The 18,353-nt window shown below is 39.6% G+C and overlaps 1 protein-coding gene across 1 annotated transcript in view; it reads right to left on the bottom strand.

The window, feature by feature from the left end:
- The window catches only part of LOC101530390 (transmembrane serine protease 11B), a 28,262-nt gene extending 14,344 nt beyond the window's left edge, over positions 1-13,918 (bottom strand). The window contains exons 1-2 of the mRNA XM_058666653.1: positions 13,818-13,918; positions 11,197-11,316 (exon numbers count right to left, since the gene is read on the bottom strand). Of these exons, the coding sequence (XP_058522636.1) occupies positions 11,197-11,316; positions 13,818-13,918 (221 nt within the window). The remainder of the gene's footprint in view (positions 1-11,196; positions 11,317-13,817) is intronic.
- Positions 13,919-18,353: the final 4,435 nt, after the last annotated feature.

Below are 18,353 nucleotides of genomic sequence, written 5' to 3'. Positions count from 1 at the left end.
GAATTTATGTCACAAAATGTTATTCTGGCACAGTAGACCATATACCTCAATGAACTTAATAATAATATTAAGATTATGGCAACTAATTATTCACATATTAAAATATTAGCCTCAGTATATTTCTCTAGAAAGTGCATGCCAGATAACTCTTAGGGCAACAGTTGTGAATAAAGATTAGACAAAAATAATAATCATAAATATTGAATGGCCTCCACTTCTGCTTTTTCCCCTGGAAAAGAAAAAAGCTTGCAGAAAGGAATGCATTTGAAAATCGTGTATAATGGTATTTCATTTGCTTGATATTCCAAGGCCATCTGTGAGTATATTTATATTCTTTCCCAAAAGGCAAAATTCTCTGGAATTCTAATTCTTTTTTTTTTCTAACTTTTTGATTTTCTCAGATATTTCAAGCAATACCATGCATTTCAGCAATAATATTATTTTGATAATATAGAGGAATAAAGCCTAAGATATAAAAAGCAACCAATTAATAATGACAACAGAAACAAAATCTTGAAGGTACTCTCTATCAGTCATTAGATTTCCCAGGTTTAGTGCCACTTACCTATACATGAGGTGAGGTTTGCTGTGACAGTGCCTAAGTTAATGATGGTGACAATGGTGATGGTGACGATGTCAATGAGGATAGTAGTGATAGAAATGGAAATGTTCTGGCCTGGTTGTTGATTTCTGTGTTACACCCAGTGTTGCTTGTTTAGGGTTTTAATGGGTTGGGTGAAATCTAAGAACAAATGAGATGAAGCTCGTCTGACTAGTGCTAATGACTTGTCATATTTCAATGGTTTCCAGATAGGAGTCATTCGGGGAATGACAAATTTCCTTGACATGGCTCTTTAAAAATACATTTATAAACCAGTTTAGATTGCTTACCTAAGAGTTACACCCATGAAAAAGCTTTAATCCTAACTCATGATTTCACCAATTCCATTATACTGCCTTTTCTTCCTTTGTTGAAACTAGCTCTAATCAGGTAGCTTCTAACAAATGGCTTTCACATGATTTTGGGACCATGTATGTGGGGCTTGGTCAAGAGCGAGGCACAGGAACAAGGACAGTAAATTTAAAATAATATTCCTGAGAGCTTGTAATTTAGAGGATGCACTAGGAGGACTTGTTTTGTAGAGTTTCATGCATAGGAGATCAACTCACCAGTAAACCAAGGAAAGCTGCAAAAAAAAATTGTTTAGAGTTTTTTTTAAGTGTCCACTGCAATTTATTATTATTATTATTATTATTACTATTACTATTATTAATTACATTGCATTATGTGACACAGTTTTATAGGTACTGGGATTCCCCCCACCCCTCCCGAAACCCTCCCCTCATGGTGGATTCCTCCACCTTGTTGCATTACCACAGTTCAAGTTCAGTTGAGATTCTTTCATTGCAAGCATATATCAAGCAAAGAGTCCAGCATCTAATTGTCCAGATAAGTTCAATGGCTTCTTGGGAGACCATCCCTGGTCTGAAGGTAGAGCCGGCAGAGTATCATCCCAATCAATTAAAAGCCCCAACATAACATCAGCAACAATTTATAACGTTATGGAGTTAATTGACATCATATTGAGTAACCAATATGTTTAAAAAAATGCAAGTTCTTAACCACATCCTGTAACTTCTTCACTGACATTTCAATTTTAGTTTATATACAACTGGGTACTATACACATTAAAATGGCTATAGATTACTATTCAGCTGTCTCGTGTCTATTTTCATTATAGTATTTAACATTTTATAGCGTTGAAGCATAATTTTGCTGAACCTGGCTGTTTTTTGGGTAGTCTAGACTGGCTTATAACTCTAACAAGACATATGTCAACAGTTGAGGTGCAGAACAGTTTTAGGAGGGGTGTGCAGAGAAATCTTCAATACCCTAGTGAGGAGTAACTAATCTTTGTGTCCCACCTAGTAAGGTATAAGTGAATCCCCGCTACAGTTTCCTGTCTGATTCTAAGCTTTCCTTGTTGTTCTTTGACTATTCTAGATTGTTTGTTTCGAGGGGTTTCCAGAGCGGTGCTGATGGTCATTGCCAGAGAGGGTGGGGACCCAAAGTTGGAAGCAAGCAAGGACCAGAGAAAGCTCCCCTCTCTAGTCCCAAAGGAAGTTTACTGTTCTTCTGTTTCTGCGGACTGCTCAGGGCTCTTGGCTGTTGTTCTGATGGCCTTGGTTCCTGCGAGGAAGGATTTGGACTTGTTCCATCCCATGTGGTAGTGGATGCCCTCAGAGTTCTTGGCCTCTGAAGGCACTCCTATTCCCTGTAGTCTCTTTGGCAGTTGGGATGTAGTCCTTGGTGCTGGTACTGATAGTCCTTGGTGAGGATCCAGGAGTCTTCAGGGTTGGGATATAAGCCTCCTCCTGTCCCCCTGCTCCGCTCTGGGGTCCCCCCCCCCGCCCCACTCTGTGCATATGACCGCCTGTTAAGAGGTTGTCAGGATCGCTGTTGGTTCCCCCTATATGTCTTTGTAGTTTAACTATTGTCTAATGCTGATTCCAGTCTGTTGTCTTTGAGTTACCAGTTATGATCCTGGTAAGTTATATTTCACATCTTTCTTACACATTCTAGGGAGATGGAAGATTTCTCTGCTCTCCCACCCCGTTATGGAATAACATAGGGTCTTAAACGTATATTAGGTTTTACAATTCTTTGATGTAGATCATAAGCAGTCTGACCCCCTATTGATTGTTGGTTCGTTGGTTACTTCACAATATCTTATTGCATGTGAGATAGGCTGTTTACGGTTGAAATAATATTACCTTTTACAGGTACTATTTTTCATATTGACATCTTAAATTAAGATACTTACCTTTTATTCTGGTTTAAGCTCTGATTTCCTAATTATTAGCGCCATCTAGAGTCTTACTTACATATTTCTCTATAGAAAGCATCAAATCTTAATGGAACATTCAGTGGAATTTACATAGTACCATATTCATTAAAAATAAAGCAACTTAAATCATATATTATCTCTAAGTATTGATAAGTTTTCTTTACCACATAATCCCCCTGGCAAACATTCCACTGAATTTCTGTAAATGCTTCATTCTTTTGGTTCCTATATTCCTGGGGAGTTCCCCATGCCTTCCTCCGTGATATGCCTTAGTGCCCTATCCCAGCATGTTCTTCACCCTTGTTCACATCATTCTCTTTGGAACCTGTCAACTCCCAGCTCATGCCTGTCCCATCCTTTAACATGAATCCTTCTTAGTCCTTTCATCACTTGCTACAAGATACTTTCTGCATTGACACACTGCCTCAGTATCTTCCCCAACATTGTCATCAGTATCTTGTACTAACTTGATTTTGGATTTCCGGAAGCATACATTTCCCTAGAATATTATATCCTGTAGTAATTATCTTTTTCTCTGTCACTCCACTTGTCCCTATGTATAGCATGGGATTCTCCTTGTTCTTCAGTGCCACTTCTAGGTCATGTTTCTCTGCTTTGTAACATTAGATTGAATGTTATTATGGCTCCATATGGTGTGGAGTAACAGAAGCCAAGAATGCCAAAAGGTAATACAGTAACAAATACAAGTTATTAGTCCTGAGAACCAAGAACTTAGCTTTATAAGGAAAAATGCATCTTCACAGTATAAATAGGTGAAAGACCTTGAAGGGAGAATATTACTTTTAGTTGTTCTTTTTTTTTTTTATAATCTATTTTATTGTATTGTTGTTGACAATCTTTACATAGTTAATTACAGTTAAAGAAAGAAAAAGAAAAGAAAAAAAAAAGGTTCAGGGGGATAGGGAAGTGGGCAATACTATTATGTCCACATTGTTTCCATCTTGTATCTGAGGTAAAGGGGGATATTGAGGGGGAAGCCCCACCCGGTTTCCCGCCCACCCCGAGTCCCGGATGTGGGGCATGCTCTGAGATATGTGCTCGAGTGGTGTTAATAGTTCTCCGGTTATGAATCGCTGCCAGTTTCGCTCGATGAGGTCGTCCACTGATTAATATGGTCCATCATAAAGTCTCCGTTTGCCCCATATATCGCTGCCAACATATAGCTGAGATGAATGATTGATCTGCTCTGTCTTCTGTCTTTTCTTGATTAGAGTTCTGAGTCCAGCAGTTCGATTAGGGAGATCTCCAAAGAAACTTTGAGGTATTCCCAGACTAGTTTCTTGTATGCTCTAGCAAGCACAGGGCCCGGCACAGTCCATCACCACGATCAGCTGGTGGTTGCAATTGCTGGGTTGGTTCTGTTTTCAGTCCCGAGTTGCACTGGAACCAATGGGTGTTGCAGTCCAGTCTGGTTCTGCCCAGCACGTACTCGGCCCTCACACAAACCAGTGGGAGCTGCAGCCTAGTCGGGGCGACCCACAGTAACCCCCACCAGGCCCGCCCCCTACCCTGGTTTGCCAATATGTGTAGCAGAAGACCAGTCTGTCCCCCATCCCATTTGGCTCTTGTACGTGTCAATGGGTATTAAAGCTTAGTTCGATCTAACCAACTCAACCATCCGGCCCTCACGGGTGTTGTTGAGTGCCTCTCTATCTAGCCATCCCAGCCCCCGTCCCAGTCTTCATGCCCTCCCACGGGAATAGTGACCCAAGAAGGGGGAACCCTCTTTTTCCCTCCCAGGTCTCTCTGTCCCGGTTTATGCACTCTAGGTGGTTCTGTGATTTGACTTGACAGAATTAGTCCCCAGTGCCAGCTTCTGCGGCTATGCCCAAACATCCCTCACCCGCTCTAATTTATGCTTGCACCAGCAGGAATAATCAGCCCAGCCTGGCTTTTCCCTGATCTAGTCCACATGCAGCGCACAGGTGTTGTAGCCTTGCATAGTCTAGTCTGTCTCTATCCCAGCCCACGCTCTCCATTGGGAGTAGCTGTCCGGCGAGGGAACCAGCCCCTTAATCCCCCCGCCAGTTCTGCCCCTCCCTTCCTTCCTGGATCTCATGTGTGCTGGTTGGGTGCTGCTCTAATCACCAGTGTTCTTCTAAGAGAAAGGATAATTATACAATACAGAACTGGAGTACAGTAAATTTCTCTGGCATGATCCACCGATTTTGTGACATTTGTTAGAGTAGTCAAAGAAAGTTAAACTACAGAAGAAGTCTAGATATATTTGAAACATCTTACATCATGTTAAGTATTAGAGGTATAAATTGTATAAAGGCTTTACAGCTCCATTAAACATTTTTTGAAAAATTGACTCCACAAAATTTCTCTACAATGTTGACTTTGTGTATAAGCACAATGTGTCTATCTAGAAATGTTGACACTTTCTCGATAATGAGGAGTTGCCATTTTGTACATCTGTACATGGGAAACAAATATTTTTGGCATCTCTTTGGGTGATTGAATATGTTGTAATAAGCATCATGGTTTCTGAGAAGTATTTTCAATGGACAGTTTGCCCATCAGTTGTAAAGCTGGGAGCATGCAGTTACTAATCATGGTCATATAGTTTATACATTTTACTTTTGAATTTACCTCTTCTGAATACTGGTTTACCAGCTCATAGATGGTATATATATGCAATTGCATCTTGTTCACAATTTGAAAAAATGTGTATGCTATAATTGACTATTTTGTTGGCTGAAGTAACAAATAAAAATATATTTGGGCTTTATATGTTTCTTACACAAATTCTCCATTAAGAATGTAATCCAGTGCCTTAAAATATTTTAAAATCTTTTTTGGAAATAGTTACTAAACTTTGCAATTATATATGAATATAATATATAATTACATGAATTTCTAACTTTTTCACTTACGTTTCAGAAAAAGATTATTTTATATGTTTGAGGGAATTAAAGAAGTTTTCACAGAGGAAGTAACATTCAAGCTAGACTGTGAGTCCTGATATAATGCAGTTGTTCTGTGTTTAGTAAAATTTACCATTTAAAAATATTTATTTGAAAGGAAGAGTTAGAAACAGGGAGGGAAGGAGGAGATTTGGAGAGAGAGAGAGAGAGAGAGAGAGAGATTTTCTGTCCATTGGTTCACTACCATAATGCCTGGACCAAGTGAAAACCAAATACCAGAAGCTTCTTCCAGGTCTTCCATGCCTGTGCAGTGGCCCACTTCAGCTGCTTTCCCAGGAGCATTGGCAGGGAGCTAGATCAGAAGCGGAGCAGCTGGCACTCAAAGTAGTACCTATGTGGATTTCAGAATAGCAAGCACTGGCTTAACTCTATGTACCAAAACATTTGGACCTTTTAAAAAAAACATTTTTGAGAGTTGGTGAGACTGTGAGAGTGTGTGTGTGTGTTGGGTGGAGGGAGAGAGAGGACTAGTGACAGGACCAGAGAATCAGAGAGTTTGTACCTGTTAATTCACTCACCAAATGCTTGCACAAATGCCCACAACATCTAATTTATGACCATGCCAAGTCCAGGAGCTGGGAACTTTACACTTTTCTCTGAGGTGGGTGGCAGAGATCCTACTACTTGGAGCCAACACTGATTCGTCACAATTCCACATGAGTAGGAAACTGGAGTCAGCAATGGAACTATCGTTCAAACCTAAGCACCATTACAGGATGGAGGTTTCTAAATGAAAATCTTAACCATTGGCCAAATGCACAGCACAGGCTTATTATTTTTAAAATGGCATTGAAAAATTAGAATGAGACCTCAGAAACCAAACTGACAAGTATTTTTTTGTAATATTCCCAATAAAATTACTGTTGTAGAATCGGGATTGAGAAAGTACATCAGCACATTCTGTTGCTCAAAAATATTTATTCGAGTCATTATGCTCAGGCATGCTATAATTTAGTACAATATTGTAAAGAGCAAGATAAGATGGTTGACTAGAATGAAAACACATTTCAGCAGAGGAGAAGCAGAGAGGGCAGAATCATGGGTAGTCGGAGTGGGTAGACATTAGAGGACTCATGGGGAAGCAGCAGAGACAGTGAAGCAGAACTGCAGCAGATATGACAACAATGACCCTAGCTTCACTAGCAGACAGGAAATAAATACTGACTTGAAATCCCATAGATTCCATCTAAAATATGCCCAGGTTGCCACCAACCCTGTTAGCAGGTTCTAGCATAAAGAAGATAAAAAAAAAAAAATTCTTTGCACTGCTGACAGCCCTGTGATCTAGTTTAAAGTCACATCTGGTGTCTCCTAATCCCAACTGCTGAAATTATGATCAAGAGAAAAGGCAAGCAGACAGTTGTGTGTCCAATACATAGAAGCACAGGTAGTGGAGAGTGGTGACCTGGAGGTCCCCAGTTGCAGAGACCATAGCAGAAGTGCAACACATTAGCCCATGACTGAAACTCCTTGGAGGGAGTGTTGAGTAACACAGAGAACTGGGCACTGAACAGAATCAGTAAAGTGGTTCTACAGATCTTAAAATTGGCCAAAGAAAAGAATCTAGTTTGAATTGTAATAGCCAAGGCCAAAGAAAAGGGATAGGCATTGTGAATGAGGTGACTGACTCCTCTCTCAAAAGGCATCAAATGACTATTTCAATCTCAGAACTCTCTGATGAAGACATGGAGGAACAGCTAAAGGAGGACATTTTTCTAAAATTGTTTTAAAGCTTCTTAAAAATAATGAGATGCACACCTGGCATGGTAGCCTGGCTTAGCAGCTAAAGACATCGCCTTGAATGCATCAAGATCCCATGTGGGGGCCAGTTCTAATCCCAGCAGCACTGCTTCCCATCCAGCTCCCTGCCTGTGGCTCTAGAAAGCAGTTGAGGATGGCCCAAGGCCTTGGGACCATGTGCCCATGTGCAAGACCCAGAAGAGGCTCCTGGCTTTGAATTGGTTCAACTTCAGCCTTTGTGGCCATTTGTATAGTGGACCAGCAGATGGTAGATCTTCCACTTTATATCTCTTCCTCTCTGTATATCTGCCTTTCCAATAAAAATAAATCTTTTTTTTTTTTAAAAAGTAATGACAAGTAAGTTCAGTAGCTCAAGGAATACATTACACAGAAAATAGCAGCATTGAAGCAAAATCAAGTTGAATTATTAAAATAAAGCATATAATAGACTAAATCAGAAATTCAATGGAAAGTCTCAATAACAAAATGTGTGAGGCAGAACAATTTCAGAACCAGAAGATGCCTGCTGCGAAAATGTATAAATATAAATATGGAAGAGGAACTGATTAAAGCTAAGAAAATCATCTAAAAATTAAATGAAAAAAAATAGCAGAAGATGATGCATGATATAGGAGTTGCAGAAGGCATGGAAGGAAAAGCTGCATTGAAACATGTATTCAATGAAATAATAAATGAAAACATCTCCAAAATGAAAAAATACTAGGGATGGAAGAACAAAGAATTCCAAATAGACTAAGCCAAAAGCAATCCTTGCCAAGGCAAATCATAATCAAGCTCTTTTTTTATGATTTGCTTATTTTTGTTGGAAAGACCAATGTACAGAGCGAGGGAGAGGCAGAAAGAAAGATCTGTCCACTAGTCCACTCCCCAGGTGGCCACAATAATGGGAGTTGAATCAATCTGAAACCAGGCGCCTCCTCTGGGACTCCCACCCAAATGTGCAAAGTTCAAGGCTGTCACCATCTTCTACTTCTTTCCCAGGCAACAGGCAAGGAACTGGATGGGATGTAGAGCAGCCAGGATATGAACCAGTGACAATATGGGATCCTGGAACATGTAAATCAAGGATTTAGCCACTACACCATTGCGCCAGTCCCAATCAAGCTTTTTTGGTTAAACATGAAGATATTTAAATGCACATGCGAAAAGCATCAAATATCTTACAGGGAACCCCAATCAGACTCGCAGCTGAGTTCTTAGAAGAAACTCTATAGGCCAGAAGAGAATGGCATGACATATTCCAGATAATTAACAGAAAAAAAAAAAAAAGTCAGCCGAGAATTACATATCTAGCAAAGCTTTCTTTTTATATTTGAAAATTAAAGAAAACACTCCCAAAGCAAAAAACTGAAATACTTTGCATCTACCAGACCTACCCTACAAATGTTGCTTAAAGATGTGCTACATGAAAAAAAAAAAAATAACATCCACCAAATCCAAGAGTAAAGTGAATAACATGTCAATAAAAGCATCAAAGAAACCTAAATCAAACAATGAGAATCCCATGCTAAAATGACAAGACCAAATCAACACCTGTCGAAATAACTCGGCAATCAAAGACATAGACTAGCAGACTGAATCAAAAAAACACTATGCATCTGTCTGTTCCCTACAGTGGACACATCTCACCAATAAAGATAAGCAGAAATTAAAAGTAAAAGAACAGAAAAGGATATTCCAGGATAATAGAAAGGAAAAAAGAATTGGTGTAGCCATTCTATTATTGAATAATTTAGACTTCAATGTGAAAGCATCAAGAGATGAAAAAGGACACCACATAATAATCAAGGTATCACAATAATAAATATATACACATGAAATATCAGGCACTTAACTACATGAAACAAATATTAATGAATTTACAGAAGAAATGGATTCAAAACTACTACCATTAGTAGTGGGGCACATGTACTCCATGGAATACTACACAGTTTTTAAGAATTAATGTGAGCTAAGAATATAAAAGAATAAAAAGAATGAAATTCTATCATTTTCAGCAAAATGGTTCCATCTAGAGACCATCATTCACAGTGAACTAAGCCAACCACAAAAGGACAGAAATCATGTGACCTCTTTGATAAAAAGCAACATGCAAGCAAAATACAAAACAAATAGATGATTAAGTGAACAAGTACATACATATATTCTCCTAGTTGAATAATTTAATGGAGACTAGCATACCAAGAAGTGAAGATGTGGAAACATTGCATTAGGCATCTCCACTCTTTAGAAAAAGAAGGACTTCCAGTGAAATGATTAAATATACCTTGTCAATATGATACTAAATTTTCCTTTTTTTGGTCTAAACCCACAATGCCATGATGCATTTAAATAGCAAATATTAATCTTATAACTGTTTCTAAAAAGCTATACTATGGAAGAAATTAGTGAAAGGGGAAAATTGGAAGGGAGAAACAAAAGAGAAACTGGGGAATCCTTGTATCTATAAAATGTATCATAGAAGGTCATAAAAGCAATTTTTAAAAGGCAATATATAGTTTCATTACAACAGTAGTTATAATAGGTAACTTTTCCAAAGCAACTATTAATCATCAGTAATTTTCTCCTGCCAAACACCACTCAATAATCACATCATCATTCATGAGCCATACAAAACTATGAACTGAAATATTAGGCCGTGGTAGTTTTTGAATTTCAATTCCCACTGTGTTTCCTTTAGTAGGACCGAATGATTTTGTGAGCCTTCTACATTAGAAGAGTTGTGTTCTGAGAACCATGCTTACTAGTTTTCTAATGTTACATTAGTTTCATCTTTATAATGATCATTTGAAGAAACATTATATGTCTTATAGCTGTGTTTTTAAAGCTTACAGAATCTGAATACCTAGCTTAAATTTTACAGTACAATATTTGAGATTATTTCTAAAATATAAATGCAACTATGTATTTATTATTAAGGGAGTATGTTCTAGAAAATGTATCAGTGATTAGCTTCATCATTGTATAAGCATCTGACATCCTCGTGTGTATTCACACAAACCAAATGGTATAGACCATTTATGTGATAAACGCAATATGGTAAACACAAGCTCTAAGAAGCTTCTCCTGTTGTAATGTGCTATGACTAATTGTGTGAGTTACACTTCTGTGCATGAGTGTGTAGAAGGCTTTTTTAGATCTGGATCTCACATGCATGAGTATTACGTTGTGCTACAATCTTAGGGCATCAGAGGCCAAAGAGATTTTTCAGTTTCTTAATAAATTTATGGCATCACGGCTACATACACAGTTCTTCCCTGATCAAAAATGTTTTCACATGATGCTTGATTGTAATAAGTCTGTATTTTCTGTATAAAGCAAAAATAAATCATTCAACACTTTTTTGAAAATTTAATGCATTCAGAAATCTTTACTACTTCTTGCAGGAGAAAAGAAGGAAACTGCCTGCCTTCTTGCATAATTAGCCAATATTATCATCATAATGTCTTACCCTACCTTATTGTAATGGTCAATACCGACATGCTCAAGAATTGTTAAGCACATTATATGTTCTTTTCTTTATGGGAGCAAAGCAAAATTTGTTTGTTTATTATTTTCTTATTTAAGGAGATCTACGGGCCTTTTCATTCCAGTGCACAAGGTGTATCAGAAATGTGTGATTGTAAAGTTTTTACCTTTTGCCAATGATTTTTGCTGCAAAAAGGTCATGGCCCCGGAGGTCCTTTCTCACAATCTTTGGTGAAACGTCCTGTGGTTTTGTAATAAAAGCAGTTAAGAAGTTTCTGGGGGTCTTACTGCAGAAGAGATGTCACTATAGCTCAACACTTTTCATATCCTCCTGCTTTGCTATCAGACCCCATTCTACTCTCTGTTATAAAAGTTCAGAGTGGAGAATCAAGATGGCAGAATAGGATGAGGACACATGTAAACAGATGGAGAAACATTAGCCAGGGTGAAGCAGAGAGAACACATTTCAGGAAACAGGAGAGAATGGATCAATAAACAGAGAGGTAACTGGAGACTAGAGGACACAGGAAAACAGTGGAAACAATGGGGTTGTGTTTTAGTCACCAGACATCCAAGCAGCATTCAGCCAGGAGCAATATGAATGGCACTCGTGGCCAGAACTCCACCAACAAGCAGGTGAGAAGGGAAGTTCACAAAAACTCAAGACATGAATCAAGACGAAGAATTGCACATCCTGCTTGTTTGTTTGATTTGACCAGGAGCAGAGACAGAGTAGCAGATCCCAAAGAGGTGGTGCAGAAACAGGGTGGCTTTCACAGGTGGAATTACCCAGAAAAGTCAAATTGGGTGCCATCTTGTGGAGGAAGGCAAAGGCTGTAGGACAGGACTAAGAATGCACTAAATTGGAAGTGAACTCATTTCAGGCTCAGTGAATTGCAATGACGTGGCATTCTACAGGTTCCATCCAAGATAGGTCCAGGTATCCCTTAGACCTGACAGTGAGCAGATCAAGAACTACATGAGTAGTGGTACGTCAGGCACCATTTTGCACGGTGTGGTACAGGCGTTGAGACTGAAGAGACAACAGTGAGCTGTACAGGCACTGCACTCAGAAATTAATAATGATTTTAGCATCTTTTGACCCAAAATAGGTCCATGTGGGCCTCAGACCTAATGGCCCAAACCACCAAAAACCTGGCTATTTAGGACAACTGGTGTCTTCCTAATTCTGGAACCTACTTGAACCAGAAGTGGGAGAAAGGTGTACAGACTATGGTAGAGCCCCAGCATGATATCACAGGAGATGCAGAGTGGTGAGCCGGGAGCTGGGGCTACAGAGATCGTGGCAGAAGTCTAGCATAAGAGCCCAGATCTGAAACTTGCTGGAGGGAGTGGCACAAGTGATTGCACACAAAGAACAATGCACCAACTGCAATAAATAAAATTGTATTGCAGACTTGTGGGTGACACACCTTAGAAACCTGCCCCAAGGAGAAGACTCTGCTAACCAGAAGTACAATGACCAAGAGCACAAGAAGAGACAAAGGTACCGTGAAAACTGCTCCCTGCAAAGGAGCAAAACCTTTGCCAACCTCAGAGTTAACTGCGAAATACATAGAGAAAATGGAGGACACAGAATTCAAAACACTTGTTTTAATAAAACTTCATATCAACAATGAGAAGCACATGCAAGAATTTAAGGAATATGTCACACAGAAAATAGAAAAACTGAATTAAAATTAAGCTGTATTATTGGAAATGAAGAATGCAGCACAGCAAATTAAAAATTCATTGGAAAGTCTCAATAATAGAATGAATGAAGCAGAAGACAGAATGTCAGAATTGGAAGATATTTCTTGTCACAATGAGGAAACAAATAAAGAGCTGGGACCAGAGCTGGGTCAAACTAAAAAAAAAAAGTATTCAAGAATTAAGAGACACTATTAAAAGGCCAAATATAAGAGTTATGGGAGTTCCAGAAGGTGAAGAAAGAGAATTTGGACTTAAAAATGTGTTTAACTGGGGCCCAGCATCTTTGCCTAGTGAATAAGGTTCTCGCGTTGCACATACCGGGATCCTGTATGGGCACCGGTTCTAGTCCCGGTGGCCCCACTTCTCATACAGCTCCCTGCTTGTGGCCTGAGAGAGCAGTCGAGAATGGCCCAAAGCTTTGGGACCCTGCACCCATGTGGGAGACCTGGAAGTTCCAGGTTCCTGGCTTCGGATCAGCACTGCACTGGCCGTTGCAGTCACTTGGGGAGTGAATCATCGGGTGGAAGCTCTTTCTCTCTGTCTTTCCCCTTCTCTGTATATCTGACTTTGCAATAAAAATAAAATAAATCTTTAAAGAAGATAAAAAACACAAAACCCATCTATTTTTTTCCCTACAGGAGACATATTGCACCAACAAAGATCAATAGAAACTGTATCTCATGGATTTTGATGTTTTTGCTTTTGATTTCATTTCCCTCATTAAATTCCTCAATGACTCATGCTCATTCAGTAGCCTCCTTTTCTTCAAGAAGGTTCTTAATTTTCTTTTGTTTTTTCAGCGACACATTAATCATTCAGTTACATGTTATTTAACTTCATGGCATTGTAAATTCTTTTTCTTCCTGTTGTTGATTTTGTTTTGTGGCTTTTCATTTAAGGGGATGTATAGTAACTGTAATGGAGACTATCAATATCCAGTGGCATGTTGTTTAACTTCATGACATTGTAAATTTCTGTTTTTCTTCCAGTTGTTGATTTTGTTTCATGACTTTTCACTTTGGGAGATTTACAATTACTATGTAGTGGAGACTGACATGTCCAGATGTGAGGATACGGTGCAGTGTGCATCTCTATTTCTGGATTGAAGATGAACTCCCTCTGGGGCTGTTGGATGTGTCTTAATGGTGGGATGCTGGATTCTCTGCCATTGGCCATGCCCGCAATAATGGACTTATGTCCGTTTATGAGCAACTATACTATTGTAATAGTATATGGAGACTCTGTGGAGGGGATGGGAGGGGAGGATTTGGGGAGAGGGTAGGGGAAATCCCAGGGCCTATGAAACTGTATCATAAAATGATAATAATAACAACAAATGAGAAATATTTAGGGTGGCCGTCTTTAAGAGGCTGTCTTGGGTGCTCTCAAGTCCCACTGCAAGCCTCTAGAACTTTCTCCTAATGTCTGGGGGCAGACTGGGTTAAGAATCTTTAAAACCACCCATTCCCCTACAAAGGTAGAATCCAGTGAGGTTTGTTTTTTAAAGTGGCTCTCAGGCATCCAAAGAATGTGGGACAATTTTCTTGTGGTACCTGATCTATCCGGGATAGTTTAGCACAAAGAAAGACTGGGCATAAGGAACTTGGCTAGCCTTTTCTATCCTCTAGCTTATAACCAGGGCAGGCAGTGGTATAGAAAAAGATCAGCAGCTTTTTCTTTAATCTGTGCAAGTCAAATGAATCCCAATGTCTAAGATACATTCCAAGAGAATGGCTACAGTAGATGGTTTGTTTTCCAGCTGGAATGAAAGGATAAAAACAGAAGCATCCCTCAGTTCTTATTTCTCCTGAATTTGAGACACCTGGTAAAACTCCCTAGCTATTTTTGGTGTCCAGACATGCACTAAAGCCACAGAAAAGGGAGAATAGGTGGGACTAGCACCTATTGCCCCTGTTTGCTCAGTCTTCCACACCTGTAACCTAGGATTTACATTTGTCAGAACAGCATATGCAAGGGACCAGTTCCCTTTATTGTGGCATGCTAAAACACTACATATTGTACACCTCTTAGTCCTGTATAATGGACCTGATTTTCGCAATGATCCTTCATGACAAAAGCTGTAACAGAAGCCTTTTGAGCTAGAGTTTGGAGAGCAGGTACAAGGCCTGGCTACCAGTTGGGTTGGTGTGACTAGGCAAGTAAAGGGATAAAGGACGATTTGGGGAAAGAGGATTAGATAAAATTTTCTCCAGTAAACTACCTCAGAGATAGGGACTGATGGAAAGGACCTAAAGGAGATGGATCCAAAAGAGGGAGATACCTAAAGAAGAAGGAAGGAAGGAGACACCAAGGAACATTCTGGAGGACTGAGCTCCACAAGTTCCGGTCATGAGGGAATCTGAGGAATCCTGATGGAAAAGGCCACCTGTCTGTGAAAGGGACATGTATATTCTGGCCCACAACCTAGGGAGATATTGACTAATGAGACTAAGAATTCTGGCTTGCAGAAGCAGATTTCATGAAGCAGAGAGTATATCTAGAAGGTACAGTGTCATATGGCAAGCAGAGAAAGGAACAGGAATCTTATCAGAGTCTTGGGATAAAGATGGGATTAATCAAAGGAACTGGGGCACAGAACTCACAGCCTCACTTCAAACTCTTTCCAGTCTCACTGACACATTTATCTCCATGGAAAGAAGAGAATACAGTTTTCAGGCAGGCACCATAATTAACTGTCAGAGCCTGGTATCCAGAAAAGCAACCTTTGAGACACCAAAAAATTGCCTTGGTCTGAACTTTACAATTTCTCCAAGATCACCACATCGCCCCCCCTCAAGTCTCTCATGACAAGGAAACTGTGTCAGAAATGAACAGCATTCTAATCTGAGAAAAAGTATAAAGGGAGGATATTCTAGTGTTTGAGAAGACTTCAGAAGAGCAAGTAATGAGCACTCAATATGGGGTAGAGTGCAGGATAGGAGGGTCCAAAGCCTCACCCTAAACTGTGTCCAGTCTCAATAATGTCATTTCCTGAAGGAACTGTGCTTCACATGGGCTTGTTGGGGATTGGAGTCCAGCCAAGACATTTTCAGAAAACACCATCTCTCAGTCATCTCAGGACTTTGTCCCAGTGCTTTGTGAGGGGTCTGGGCACATGAGAGAGCTAGAAAGGGAAGGAGAGTATAGAACAGTCACAGACCTAGGAGATTGCTTCAACCTAGCCAGCAAGTCTGACCATTGAGAGCTGTGTCAACAGCAGCTGTGTCAACCACTTTTGACTAGCTGACAGAGGACCAGTGTCCTTGAGAGAACTGTGCAACAACAGCTTCAACTTGTCATAGGCACTGCTGTAGAACTTTCAAACCAGGTTATCTCATCTGACATGCATACTGCCAATCACCGACATTTGTGTGATAGGACAAAGTTGAAAATCATTGCAAAGAACAGAACAAGGAACCAGAAAGCCATTACTTAGATCCCATGATCCTTGAGGAGTTAGGGTAAAGATTCATACACACTGAAACTGGTGCTGAGGGTGTGTGATCAGCTCATGTCCAAGTTGCTGGTTAGTCAGTGGAGTTTGTGCCTTTCCTTTGTTAGGTCAGTGATGCTGTGCCCCTTAAGGAATTTATGATATCCAGACAGGTTCCCATCAGCCTGGAGGTTATGTGAAAGGAGAGGTAACATTCTGCTCAGACTCGGAATTCCTCTACACAAATCACCCAGGATGATACTGGCCATCTAGATTTTTGTCTGAGACAGAAGCAAATGACTCATTGATTTTGGTGATTAGAACTGTATAAGGCCAGCTAGATCATTCCCTTAAGTTTTTTTTTTAATAAAGAATACACAAGTACATCTTTGGCTAAGAGAAATAGACAGGAGGTTCAGTCCTGCTCTTACATTATAGGGTTCAGTTTCAGAGTGAGTCGGTCGCTAATGAAGGGATTGAAACTCAAAAAACAAAAAACAAAAAAACCAAAAAACAGAAGCAAGGACAAAAGTCTGCATGCTCACCCTTCTAACAAGGTGACCCAATGCTAGATGGAACCAAATTGATACTGAATCTGAGTCACATTGGCATTGTATCCAACCACTGCACCAAGCCGTTATGGGGAAATGACAGTGAAGGAAGTGATCTTGGTTCTTGTCTCATGTAGAAGAATTTCCAGGTGTACGGTACAGTGAAAAAAGCTAGATATTTAAGTCAGAAATGTGTTGCAGCAGGCAGGAAGGAGGCTCCAAGAGAGAAAGACAGGAGAAGCTTGTCAAAGTAGAGGCTTTTAAACACAAGTAGGTGAGCAGAATATTAGCTAACCATCAATTTGAGAATGGAACAAAGACCCATCAAAGAGCAAACATTATTTTTTAATTAACCAATTTATTTATTTTTTACAATCTTGACATGATTAGGGTAAAAAGGTTCAAGCACTACAGGAAATGGGCAAAACAATTAGTTCTGTATTGTTTCCTTAATATATCTGATGTAAAAAGGGATTTTAAGGGAGAAGTCCCACCCAGTCTCCCACCCACCCCAGATCCCAGATGTGGGGCATGCTCCAAGGGTCTTGCTCAAGTGGTTTTGATAATTCAACAGTTCTGAATTGCTGAAAAAATCATAATAATGTGTAGCCTGCTCAGAATAAAACAAAAAAGCCATCAGAAGGGTGGAATTGGTAACTTTAGTCTTTTTATCCTCTTGATAAAACTGGAAACTCAAAGGAGTGGAATTGGTATTATTTTGCTAAACTTCTGGGCAGAAGCAAGCCTCCTGTCCACTCTCAAAGGGACTTACCCTTTGCTCATACCAATAAGGATCTCACTTATTTACTTACCAGTTATCTACCTCCTCATAATACCATTCACATTAGTTCAGGATTAGTGCCACAATGGCACAATGGTTGACCAAGGTCCTAAATCACTTGAATGTCTTAACTTTTTATTAATGATTTACCAAATCTAATATGAAAGCACTCCATCCAGAAAGTTAGCAAGCCAGTGTCCTGTGGAAAGCCATGTCCACGTTGTTTTCCTGTTCAATGCTCAAATCTCAGCCCAGAGTCTTCTTATATAACCAGTACCCAATGTGCACTGGAAAAACAGTGGCAAGGGAAGAGAAACATTGTGCAACTGTTTCAGAGTGCAGCCTGAGCTCCCGCTCCAGCTGAATGACTACAACCAAAGGGGAACACCTGGGAAAGCTTTAAATGTGCAGCTACTGCTGACAATCAAATCTCATTCAATAGTTTGGACTGGTTGCTTCCTCATTCATTCTGATTCTATCACACAATTGCTGTACCACATAAGACATGCTAATGATGCTTAAGCGAATTTTCAATAAAATGACTACTAACATTTTCTTCAAATTTCACTTCTTCATGGGTTATCTTATAATGATGCCAAGCAAGTTGATGACTCATTTATTTTATTGTTATCAGTTGTGGATATCCTCAGCAGTGCAATTAACAGTTTGTTTTAACTTGTTCAGACTAACTATATTACAAGAGTGTTTGTATAATTCTAATAGGTCACAAGGAGACAGTTTTTCTCAGTTTCATCTCAGTAGCTGTCAGACTGGAAATGAGAGAAAAGTTAGGTTGTCTCTGTATTTCCTTACTCTAGTTCTTGTTATTTCTCCATTACAAAGAGT

The sequence above is a fragment of the Ochotona princeps genome, chromosome 7 (genome assembly GCF_030435755.1).
Source record: "Ochotona princeps isolate mOchPri1 chromosome 7, mOchPri1.hap1, whole genome shotgun sequence".
NCBI classification, from domain to species: domain Eukaryota; kingdom Metazoa; phylum Chordata; class Mammalia; order Lagomorpha; family Ochotonidae; genus Ochotona; species Ochotona princeps.
This window is presented reverse-complemented; position numbering and strand designations above follow the sequence as displayed.